The 13201-nt window shown below is 39.9% G+C and overlaps 1 protein-coding gene across 1 annotated transcript in view; it reads left to right on the top strand.

Annotated features, from left to right (window-relative positions):
• Positions 1-13201, top strand: part of LOC136881806 (mannosyl-oligosaccharide alpha-1,2-mannosidase IA) — a 90238-nt gene that overhangs the window by 21191 nt on the left and 55846 nt on the right. The window contains exons 2-3 of the mRNA XM_068229396.1: positions 4399-4565; positions 6757-6975. Coding sequence (XP_068085497.1) covers positions 4413-4565; positions 6757-6975 — 372 coding nt within the window. The 5' untranslated portion in view covers positions 4399-4412. The remainder of the gene's footprint in view (positions 1-4398; positions 4566-6756; positions 6976-13201) is intronic.

Below are 13201 nucleotides of genomic sequence, written 5' to 3'. Positions count from 1 at the left end.
GCGTATTACATTACCTGTGAGTAGTACCATAACGTGTGGAATACTGCGAGTCTACGCTACTTTTGATTAGTACCGCAACATGACAAATACCCTGGTTCGACTTTCCTAGCGATTAGTACCATTATGAGGGGCCTATGACCTGGATTTTGGACTCCTTTAGACTACAAACATCATCGATTCAGTACTGTGCTTTAGAAGCAGTTCCTTGGTCAGTAATACTATTGTTTTACGCTAGTTTCTGGAAATGTGGGGCATTGTGGATCGGATCCACTGACTGTTTAAAATTCATATCCATCCATTCATTCTTCGTCATCACGCTTTGAATTCTGGTCAGTGATGATTTTGGACTTTTAATAAATTCTCATTACATTTCGTCTCATTTCGTACCATTAGGGGCCGATGACCTAGATGTTAGGCCCCTTTAAACAACAAGCATCATCATTATCATCATCGTTCTGTCATGCCCCTCAGTGAGTGTTGATGCCCAACTTTGTGATGAAGGTGGGAAGGTGAAACAAGCTTGTCAGGGAACTGAGAAGAGCTGGGATGATTAAGAGAAAGGCCATTTTTGCGAAGACAAAGGTATACAAGGATGTGGAGATTGTCCTTGTGTCTTCTTTCTGATACTCCCCATACCTGACTCCCATAGCACAACAATCCTGAAGGACCATGGTCTACTGCTGCTCAGCCCAAAAGCATGCAGATTACAAGGTGTTGTGTGGTTTGCACAACGAATTCTCTTGGCCGTTATTCTTGGCTTTCTAGACCAGGGCCACTATCTCCTATCAAACTTGTAAAAAATTTCATCGTACAGTAACGGTCAGAATTTTATTCTTGTCTTTTGGTCAGTATTCAGGTCTCTGCTGCATATACGAGGGTTGGGGCAAAAGTCGTTGCAACCATTTTCTTCCTTGCAGACATGTGAGCGGATCACAAACTGCTATTTGTCACGTGAAAGCTATTCTGGCATATTGTGTATTTACAACAACAGATGGCTCTGTGATTTCTGGTAGTAGCACAGGGAGCACTGTGAAATCAGTTATGTGACGAGTGTCGTGCAAGGTGGAAGTAACCTGTGTCGAGCAGCGTGCATACATCAAAATAGCCGTTCTCCGGGGCAGAAATGCAAGAGAATGTCACAGTGAATTGGTGGATGCCCTTGGGAATAATGCCCTGCCATACCGTACAGTAGCATGGTGGATAGGAAAGTTTCACCAAGGAAGTGTGGCAACCGGTGATCGGCATCGCTCGGGAAGTGGTTGCCATCCTGTTGCCAGCGTGCTAGGTGGTCGGAGCATATTGCATATTGCATCCACCGTTGAACTTCCGTCAGTGCATACGGTACCCAGCACTATATGATTCTGTGAATTTGCAGCTTTGTCCGCAATATTCTGTGGATGGTGCATTTCTCGATGCCACTTGTCCTCTGTAACTCCAGTAATGTCCATCGTCTGTTTTCCTCCAGGAGCTGTTCGATAACGGCATGTCGGTCCGCACACTGACAGGTTGTAAAGACTTTCAGTTTGATGTTTATCAGAAAAACAGCATACTGAAAATGCATTCCTTAATTCATTTTTAATTTTCTTCTTCACGGTTCAAGGACATGATTAAATATTCGTGGTTCACAACCAATTACACAACGGAGAGACCACCCATATTTGAAGTGCCTGTGAAGTATTGCCTTCAAACAAGTAAGGAAACTGTGAAGAAAACATGTGGCCTTAAAGTGCATGGTGCCAAAAACATTTGTGTTTTTATCATACGATTAATGCATCTCATTTATGTTTCACACTCGTTCCTTAACAATAAAGTAACTTTGGCACATGGTAGCCTGCCTCTCTTCTGTACAACTGGAACTACGCTCTGCAGTGCGCCAAGTATTACCTCTGTCCCCCGCTTCCCACTTCTCCTCCTTTCTCTTCCCTCCTCTGGCGCACAGTAACAGGCAGTGGGCTGGCTGTCTGGCATAGCACATACAGCAAGTTTGACAATTTGAGTCATGCACCCGGAAGTAACCAAGTAAGCTCATTTTCTCTAAAAAAAAAATTTCTTTGCCAATCTGATTGCACCGTCATTCGTAACATAACACGAAGAGCATCCCCGATGTTTTTGTCGGTATAGTTCTGATACACCCTGTATTTGCCACTGCAGTGTGGGGCAATAATTTATCTTACACAGGGTGATCCATATTAACTTCACAATTTTAATGGGATATATTGTAATTGCCCTCTGGAAACTGGTGTAAAGTTGAAACATGAGTTTAGTGAGCTCAGTAGCTCTAGGAGAATCTACTGTATATTGGTACCTGTACCATCCATTGTTTGCTACTACTCATTAGTTCACATGAACATCCAGTACTCCCTTCGGCAGCATGTTTTTGTTGTGAAAACATACTGGAAGACAAATTTGTTAATTGAAACACTATGGGTATATCAAAACGAATTCAGTGTGCACAATGTCTCAACCAGGCGAACAATTTTTCTGTGGTAAGAAAGCTGCAGACAACTGACTCGATCCTTTAGAAGAAACAGATCTGGAATGAATCAAGATTGTGTTGATGATGATTAAGGATGTTTACTGAAGAAATCATTAGTATACATGAACAGACTATGGTCACTTGCTGAAATCATGTGAGGCCATTAGGAATGAAATCGGTAACACTGACGAGGATGCCCTTCAGAGAAAGTCTCAGAATATGGTCTATGGATGTAGACGGAAGACATTTTCAACATTTACTCTAAGGAATCTCGTACAGTTACTCTGTCATTTGGAACACATTGCACACATTTGCCATTATTGGTTTGAAAGTTTGAAGTTATGTCATTAAAATTGTAAACTTAGGAGTGAGGCTTCCACGGTGTGGAGAGTAATTCAGTTCTTCTTCCGTTTGTTTGATTGTTTGATTGCTGCCTGGGAAACTGATTACCTCAGATCAAGTAGGGGTATTTCAGTCACCTTGACAAAGAATACTGCAAGGTATTTGAAACGTTGGTAAACTGTACAGAATGTACGGAAAACCACAAAACGGTTCAACCCGGAAGAGGAATTAAATCAAAATGGATCATCCTGTACATCACCTCTTTACACTAACAACAAGCAGTTCCCTGTTGTATCCTTTTACTGCATCAGTTTGCTTTCCCAAGTACTTGAAGCTTTCCACAATTTCAAGGTCTTCCAGTCCCGTGCAATTTTTACAGTACCTTTCCCTCTCTTTCTCCTGTAGTCAACACAGTTGTCTTGCTTTTGCTCACCTCCTGTGGGTGGGGGATGGAGATGATGAATACACCCATGGTATCTCCTGCCTGTCGGAAGAGGCAACTGAAAGGGGCAACCAAGAAATGCTGAATTTTGAACCATGAGTTTATCTGTGACTAGTACCATCACACAAGGAACACCATGAGTCGACTTTCCTTGTGATTAGTGCCACTGTATGAGGAATATCATGGGTCTTTGGGAAGATCACTATGGGTCTACAGTACCCGTGTATAGTATCTGCCACTATGTTGGAGGCTCCCCTCTGTCCAGGTTCGCTTGGAACACCCCAGGTAGAAAAAAAGAGGCTACACCACTGGGGTGTTCCATCATCTGGTTGTGGACATCATGGGTCTGCGTTGCCTGTGATTAGTACCACTATGTGAGAAATACCATGGTTCTACTTTCCTAGCAATAAGTACTATTATGAGGGACCGTTGACCTGGATTTGGGACCCCTTTAGATAACAAGCATCATCGATTCAGGATTATGCTTTGGAAGCAGCCCCTTGATCAGTATATATAGGCCTTCTGACCCCAACCTGGCAGGTTCAATCCTGACTCAGTCCGGTGGTATTTGAAGGTGTTCAAATACATCAGCCTCATGTCAGTAGATTTATTGGCAAATAAAAGAACTCCTGCAAGTCTAAAATCCGGCACCTCGGCGTCTCCAAAAATCGTACAGGTAGTTAGTGGGACGGAAAGCAAATAACATAATTAGTAGTAGTAGTGGTAGTAGTATACCATTGTATTAAGTAAGTTTCTGGGAGAATGGGGCATTGCAGGTCCACTGAGTGTTTTAAGTTTATAATCACTGTTCATCGTCATCTTTTTGAATCCTAGTCATTGAATTGATTTTGGAATTTTTTGAACTTTTAATATTGTGAGTTAGATCTGCTGATTATTTTACATTCATATTCAGATATTCATTCTTCAACATCAAGTTTTGAATTCTGGTCAGTAGATGAATTTTGGAATTTAAATTTTTATTACATTTCGTCTCATTTCGTACCATTAGGGGACCAATGACCTAGATGTTAGGCCTCTTTAAACAGCAAGCATCATCATTGTAATCATCATCATCACCCCAAGATCAATTGTAGGTTACAAATTTAAGATGGATTTGTTCTTAATATTTTTGTTACAGGGTGTGGCACAGAAATGGCCAAGTTTATGGGGGTACTGTGTCTGCTGCTGTTGGGGCTGCTGGTGTCTACATCCTATCAGCAGTCTACTTCAAGCAACTATTCCATCAACTGTGAGGAAGAAGATCCACATGATGTAAATGTGATGCGCAGAGCAAAGTTACGGGAGGTAACATCTTTATAAACTAGCACTATTTGATTAAAGACACCATTTAGGAAAGGAAAGGCTGTATATTACTGGTATAACAGCAGGCAGATGCTGTGTGTTGTTCATCAATAAGAAGTACAAATGTAGGTTAGGGCAAATAAGTGACTTGGAGTGTGGTGACATTTATTTCCATCATTATCATCATTTTCATTTCCCCCTGTCCAGCTCCTGCCAGGTCGGGGTGTTGATGGCACTTCTCTACCGTTGTCCCTCCTCCCACTATTCCTCTTCAGAAATTGTATTCCAGGCCAGTCTTCTTTTTCTTATACTGTTCTTGACAGAGTCCATCCATCTTGCTCTGGGCCTCCCTCTTGCCTTACTTCCTTCTATTTCAGCCTCCAACAGTTGTTTTGGTGTCTTTCCCTCCTCCATTCTCATAACATGTCCAAACCATGGCAATTGATTCTCCATCCTATCACTCAGTTTTTTATCCTTATCTCTTTTATACCTCAACATTTCGTCTTCTGTGTCTCCTTGTATTCCTACCATACTCCTCAGGACTTCATCCCACTGGCCTAAATTTTAATCTTGTTTCTTGCTGTCAAACTCCAAGTATCTGATGCATACGTTAATATAGGAGTACAGTACATCTTGTACATTATCTCTTTACATTTCATAGGACTTCTCTGTTCCACACCAGGTTCCTTTCATTCTGGTAGGACGAATTTCCCGCTTGTACCCTTCTGCTAATCTCCCTATCCAACCTTGCGTCTTGCATTATTTCACTTCTCAAATATTTGAAATATTCCACAACCTCAAGGTTTTGTCCTCTGATAGTAATGATTCCTTTCTCCTCTTGTCATCACCACTGTTTTGCTCTTCTCCACACTGATTTTTATACCATATTTCTCAGTATTGTCATTTAATGTTAGTAATAAATCTGCAGTGATGGGTAAAGTACAAGAAAAAAGTAATTGTGCTAAACTGAACACATCTTAAAAAGCTTTTCCTTTTCACAACTCAGGTTCCGCATTTTCTGGTTTTATAACTGTAACCGTTACTTCAGCGGCTACACTAAATACAGAAAGGAAGGAAAGAAAGTACAATTACACAGTACCAAAAACCACTACACACTCAGTGAAACATCAGCTGAAACTACGCGGATCTCCGCCGATAACGACGCTAGTAAATATCAGAAGGGCCAACTAGATGACAATAAACCAGGAAGGTGGGAAGGAGCTGGGAACCTACCAAGGGCATGGAGATGGCTTAGGTTGCAGTTTCCGAAATAATCAACCGTGATCCTTAATCTCAGAAAATATTATTTACCAAAGGACTTTACAAATGAATTCAGAACAAATTCAGCCATGCGGAAGGTACCAACACATAACCTTAGTAAAATACAACTTACATGTTCTGCAGAGACACACCAATATTAATGCACGTTCCTTGACAATAGCTTCCTATAAGTTCAAAGAGTCAAGCAAATACAATGTATCTAGTTACCAAATAGTTTGTACAATACAATTTAGAAGGTAGGAATAAACGTAATATGCAATTACAATTTACAGTGAAGTTAAAAGTACCTTTCAAAACTCTGGCGTTTATCAAGTGACACGGAACTATTAGAGGCAAACCCCAAGGTAAATATATAAAACTACAATTTACATGTTTAGCGAAACAAGGAACGGGGAATGCCTCAAAAACAAACAGGCAAGCCCGGCTGAAAAGCTAAGGCATCAGAAATAATTGAGTGGCGAATCTAGGTGAGGTTAGGGCAGACTCCTATATAAAAAAGCAAGCGAACATTACAGGAAATTTAAGGTGGAATGGAAATCAAGAGCACTTACCCCAAAGTGGCCCATCCCAGTAGCGAGGCGTCTCTGACGACGTCAAAACTTCTGACGGTCAAGAGATCGAAGACTGACAGACAGACCACTCACAGACAGACAGACCACGAAATGCTGCCTCGCTCTCTTTAAAAGGGGAACTCTGGCCTTGGAGTAGCCAATCAGAATGCAGGTACCTGCCTATTGCCACCCAGATTCACCAATCACAACTCTTACTTCTGTCGCAATGTTAAAATACTTCTCGAATACATACTATTTCCAGAATAGTCAGAAAATACTAACTTTTGTCTGCTACATAGCTGTAATCTTTTGAGTAGTTTTATTAAAATGAAAGACAAATCTGAGTGCTTTCTGTGCTACAGATGATGAAACATGCCTGGAGTAGCTACGTGCAGTATGCTTGGGGAGAAAACGAGTTGAGACCAGTCAGCAAGCGAGCCCACAAGTCTGGTATCTTTGGCAACTCTCAACTCGGTGCTACTATCGTGGATGGTCTGAGCACCTTGTACATCATGGGCTTGACGGAGCAGTTTCAACAAGGTCGTGACTGGGTGGATAAGAACCTGGACGTCAACAATGTGGTGAGTATTGGAACCGACAGTTTTTCCTTCCTCTTTTGTACCTGTCAGCTTGTGTGATTGACAGTAAGAAGCCGAGCTGAGTGGCTCAGACGGTTGAGGTGCTGGCCTTCTGACCCCAACTTGGCAGGTTCGATCCTGGCTCAGTCCAGTGATATTTGAAGGTACTCAGATACGTCAGCCGCGTGTCGGTAGATTTACTGGTACGTAAAAGAACTGCCGCAGGACTAAATTCCAGCATCTCGGCGTCTCCAAAAACTGTAAAAGTAGTTAGTGGTATTCACAATACTTTATTCGATTCATCACCAATATCCATTTTTGTCTTCTTTCTTTTTGGATCGCTATAACATTCTGAATTATACGAGGATGGCCCAGAAAATAATGCTCCACAGTTTTTTTTTTCTCAGCCCCCAGTAATGGTACGAATGCGAAACTTTAGATATGAATTCTTTGAAGTTTTCAGAGTGCGTGTGCAAAGTTTTTGCTTCTTCCGACAGATAGCGTACTTGCAGCATTGGTTCAACATGGGCGTCTGTAAGTGATATATGTTACAAGCAGCGTATCGTCATTGAATTTCACTCTGCGGAGCAAGGAACGGTTGGAAACATTGACAAACGTTTATGTGCAATTTATGGAGCATCAGCAGTCGACAGAAGTACAGTTAGTTGCTGGGCACAGAGGGTGAGGCAATCTGAAAGCGGTTCAGCAGAACTCCAAGATTTGCAGCGGTCGGGGAGGACACCCACGGTTGTCACACCTGACAAGATGCAGCGTGCTGATATGCACATCCAAGACGCAGGACTCGGCATTTGGCGTGGGAGCTGTCAATCAACAAAGGAAGTGTAGGTGTAATCATCAGTGCTCTTGATTGAGCAAACAAGTGTTACCAATATAAATGGTCCGTTATTGGACATTATCAATTTTCCAGCTAACTTCATTCCTGGTTGCCGGCGTTTCGCCCCAGTGTGCTAAGTTGGGCTCATCAGTTGGTAAATAGCACACCCACCAAGACGCATGGCTAGTGCATACCATGGAGGCCACTGCGTAGACTACTTGGAGTTGCCAGCAGTGCCGATGCACTAAGAGAGACTTTGTCTCATTACCAAAAATTGATGCCTGCATTCGGGACAAATATTTTGGTTTCCCTATGGGAATCAACATCCATATCAAACAAGTGTTCGCGATGAGTTCTGTTCCGTCTTATGGAGGAACACAAAACTCTCAGAAAAAACATTTCTTCTGAGTTGCTGTAACATTTTGAAGCTGAGGGGGAAGCCTTCTTGTCCCAGATTGTGACAGGTGATGAAACCTGGGTTCACCATTTTGAGCCGGAAACAAAACTGCAGTCGATGCAATGGCACCATCCTGACTCTCCACAGAAGAAAAAATTCAAAGCAACTGCTCCCGCTGGTATGAAAAATGAAATGGCGCATGGCTTTTACTGCTGGGAGTGTCCGAGGGCAAGTTTGGCTCGCCAGATGCAGGTCTTTTGATTTGACACCCGTAGGCGACCTGCGCATCATGATGAAGATTAATGATGATGAGGACAACACATACACCCATCTTCCGTGTCAGCAAAATTAAATAATTGTGGTTGAAATTCCTGATCCTGCCGGAAATCGAACCCGGGACTCCTGTGACCAAAGGCCAGCATGCTAACCATTTAGCCATGGAGCCGGACACCCACTGGTAAGGTCATGATGACGAAGAGGTGATTCGCACATTGAAGAAATGGCTTCATGAACAGAACAAGGAGTGGTACCGACAGGGCATACATGCCCTTGTTTGTTGCTGGAGTAAGACCATAATATAATGGGATGGAGATTACGCAGAAAAATAGGGAGTGTAGAAGAAACATAATTCTTCCTTGTGTATAAGTTTGATTGTGTTCAATAAATAATTAAAAAATGTGTGGTGCATTAGTTTCTGAGCTATTCTCGTATATCTATATACAGTATATGAAAGAACATGTCCTGGCTGACTCATTCATCATTGCCGAGCCAAAACTACTGGACATAAAGAAATGAAATTTTGAGGATACATTTATATTAAAATGTGGGTGCTCACTAAGGGAGGATTTTTGGATATTCCATCGCTAAGGGGGTGAATTTTTAAAATGAGTGTATCTGTATCTCAAAACTTTAAAAGTTTACAGATATAAAAATTGGTATTTAGAAACTCCTTTACAAATAAAGAAACACATATTTTTTTGTCTTTGGAAAATCCCACTAGGAGGGGTGAAAAAGGGTGAAAAAGGGTGAAAAAGGGGTTGAATGCCTTTAATGGGGTTTAAACAGGAGTGATAAATGGGGTGAATTTTTTGAAAGACTATATCTACAGTATATCTCAGAAACTTAAAAATGTTACAGACATAAAAATTGGTATTTGGAATCTCCTGTAAAAGGAAAGAAACATAGGTGATTTGTTTCCAGAAACTCCACTTAAGGGGATCTAAAAAGCGGGTGAAATTTTAAAATGAGCATTTCTACAGTATATCTCAAAAACTTAACATGTTTCAGAAGTGAAACATGGTATTTTTAATCTCTATTAAAAATAAAAATACATTTAATTTTTGTTTTTGGAAAAACCATTTGGGTGGAGGGTAAAAATGACTGAAAATGGGGTTGAATTCTTTTTATTAGGATACTGATATCTCAAAAACGGAAGATGTTACAGACGTGAAATTTGGTATTTCGAATCTCCTTTAAAAATAAATAAATACATCTAATTTGTTTTCGGAAATCCCTTTGGAGGGGGGGAGAGAATTGAAAAATTAGTTGAGTTATTTGTATGAAGATACTATTATCTCAAAAATGAAAGATGTTGCAGAAGTGAAAATTGGTATTTGGAATCTGCTTTAAAAGTAAAGAAATACGTATTCCTTTGATTTTGGAAAATCCAATGAATAGGGGATGAAAGAATTGAAAAATTAATTGAATTGTATGAGGATACTTACATCTAATAAAAACTAAAGTTGTTACAGATATGAAAATTGCTATTTGGATCTCCTTTAAAAACAAATAAAAATACATTTTGGGGGAAATCATCTTGGGGGGCAGGGGTGAAAAGGAGTTGAATTCCTTTTAAGAGGACACATATCTCTAAAACTGAAGATGTTAAATTCGTGATAATTGGTATTTAGAAGATCCTTTACTAATAAAGAAACAAGTATTTTTCTCCAGAAAATTCACTTAAGGGGGAGTGTGAAAGGAAGTGAAGAAAAGTGAATTATTTTTATGGGGATACTTATATCTCAAAACTGAGGGTAACAGATGTGAAGATTGGTATTTGAAATCCCCTTTAAACATAAGAAACACACCTCTTTTTTTTTTGTGGGGGGAATCAACTTAACGGCGGTGGGGTGAAAAAGGAGACCAATTGATTTTACTGTTCATAATGTACTTGATTCTGATCATAAACCGATCATTTTCAATCTTTCCTGGGTTCGTTTTCAAGAGCCATCTTTTCCTTTGGAGAACTTAAAGTTACATTACAGTAGATTCTCCTGGCATATAAATAAAAATTTAAACACATTTGAAATAAATGATAGGAATGATATTGACTATGCAGTTGTTGACTTCTATAATAAGGTCAATAATGCACAGAAGTATATCATTCGTATCGCCAGAAATCCTGCACACTTGCCTATGCGCGACAATGGTGCTGGTCACATTGTCAGGGGGGGTCCAGAACATCAATAATAATAATAATAATAATAATAATAATAATAATAATAATAATAATAATAATAATAATAATAATAATAATAAGTCAATAATTCGCCACAGGTTACTTAATTCAAAGGACATTGTAGTCATGTTTGTAGATTTCAAAAAGGCTTTTGATTCTGTTGACAGAGAAACTATATATAAAATTGTCGTGTGTCTGCGTGCTCCTCGCTCTGCACCGCCTGCTCCGCGCACGCAAGAGCCTGGATTGTTCTCGACTCTACGAGACGTCTGCACTGCGCTTGCCTGTTACATTAGCCAGCTATATAAAGGCGCTGCCTTCCAGCCACAGGCGAGGACTTGCCAGTGCCCAGCACCAGATTACGCCGAATGTCGAACACGGAGGCTATTACTCTTAAAAAGATGTCTCGAATAGGTGGACTGATTCTGAATGTTTGAGGTTTCACCTCGGGTTACTGCCTCCGCTCCCGTTTCCTGCAGCCATGTTGAGCCCGATGACAGTATTCCCTCAGTCCCACCTAGGCTCAAACACATCAATTAGTATTCTACTAATTATGCATTTCAATGTCAGTTCCTGACAAGTTACAGAAACAACTAATATTCTATTAGTGCAAGCTTTCGCTACTGATTACACTTGTGACGGTATAGAGCAGATAGTTTTCAACTATCAAGAACTCTAGCTTTTCAATGAACTTTCGCATCAAGATAGATTCATGTATATGTATATAAACTTCAGTCTTCAAGCAACGTTAACTGTTTATAATTTTCATACTGCTTCGAGGAAAGTTTTATTTGAATGTATGTATATATGTTGTTAAGACTATCTGAAGCAATAAAATATAGTTGTGTTCCTGTATACCTGTTCTTGTATACAACAAAAATAATTCGAGAATTTGGCATAAAGTCTAAACTGGCAAATCTAATCCGTGAAACACTTACAGACACAGTCTCTAAAGTGAAATTTCTGGGAGAGATATCACAGCCTTTCAAAATAAAAACTGGTGTACGACAAGGCGACGGACTATCCCCAATTCTTTTTAATTGTGTCCTAGAGAAAATAGTGAGAATTTGGAACGAAAAACTTATTGAACTCAACATTTCACCGATAAGGTTAGGAAGAGGAAACAAAAGGATCGAAATAAATTGTCTTGCATTTGCAGATGACTTTGCAATACTTTCTGAAAATGTGGCATCTGCTATAACCCAAGTAAATGTCTTGGAAAGAATCGCCAGCAGAACTGGCTTAAGAATTTCTGCAGAAAAAACAAAATTTTTAACAAATATTTGGTATGCACCAAAATTTCTGAAAACAGATATTGGCCAAATAGAGAGGGTAAAAAAATTCAATTATCTAGGGGAAATAATCCAAGAAAATGGTTTAGAAAAATCTGCAGTAGAGGAGAGGGTACATAAAATGGAGAGAGCTTATGGTGTCACCAAAGATATCTACAATAAAAGATGCCTATCCAAAAATGCAAAAATAAGGCGTTACAACACAGTAGTGAAGCCAGAATGCCTATATGCAAGCGAATGTCTGGCATTAAACTATAATTTAGATAAACTAGAAATACTAGAAAGGCGAATCATGAGGAAAATATTAGGCCCACAAAACACAGCAGAAGGTTGGAAATTACGAAGTAATGCTGAAATATATAAAAAAAATAGAAAATATATCAGATGTAACGAGGAAAAGGAGACTTATGTTTTTTGGACATTTATATCGAATGCAAGATAGTAGATTAACCAGTAAGATTTTCAGATATTTGTGGGGTAAGAAATCAACGACAAGCTGGGTCAATGAAGTAAGAAAGGATTTAGAAAAAGACAATATAACAACAGAAGAAATAAATAATAGAGAAGGCTTTCAGGAAAAAGTATTGAAAATAGAAGGATTCCAAGATAGGAAAGTAAAAAAGACTGGTTCAAAGTGGTCTGAAGACAGAAAGAAGAAACATAGTGAACAGATGAAAGCGTACTGGAAGAAAAGGAAAGAACAAAGAAGAAGGAATTGAAATTGGCACGTGGTCCTCTGGTGGCCCATTCGAAAGAAGAAATTTTTTTTTTTTTTTTTTTTTTTTTTGTACGAGGGAAGTGTGGGAAATCTTTCATTAGACACTTGTGAGGGTCCGCACTTCACAAGCGTGTGAGATTCCTACTCACTAAAACCCACACACCCTTTTCCCACAACGTATATCTCCGCCCCGGAACCGCTCTCGCATTACTTCAGGGCGGTGTCGTGCTAATTTGTTAGGTTTCTTCTTCCTTATTTCTCCTTACTGCTGTTCATGAGCATTCATATCTCTTTTTTTCTGACGCAGGATGCCTTCTACATATACTGCTATCTGATCCCAAGATTCTTGGTTTCGTAGCATCGCCTGCACAATAGTTTCTGGCATCAACTCTCCTTGCTCAGTATATAAACATCTTCTCTGAGTTGACCAATGATAACATACAAAAAATGTGTGAAATACATCATCTATATCATTGCACTAAATACACGCCGAGTCGCTCGCTCTACCTACTCTATGTAGAAATTTACG

Source organism: Anabrus simplex, chromosome 10 (genome assembly GCF_040414725.1).
Source record: "Anabrus simplex isolate iqAnaSimp1 chromosome 10, ASM4041472v1, whole genome shotgun sequence".
In the NCBI taxonomy this organism is placed as follows: Eukaryota; Metazoa; Arthropoda; class Insecta; order Orthoptera; family Tettigoniidae; genus Anabrus; species Anabrus simplex.
Note: the sequence above shows the minus strand (reverse complement) of the source record. Positions and strands in the feature narration are given on the sequence as shown.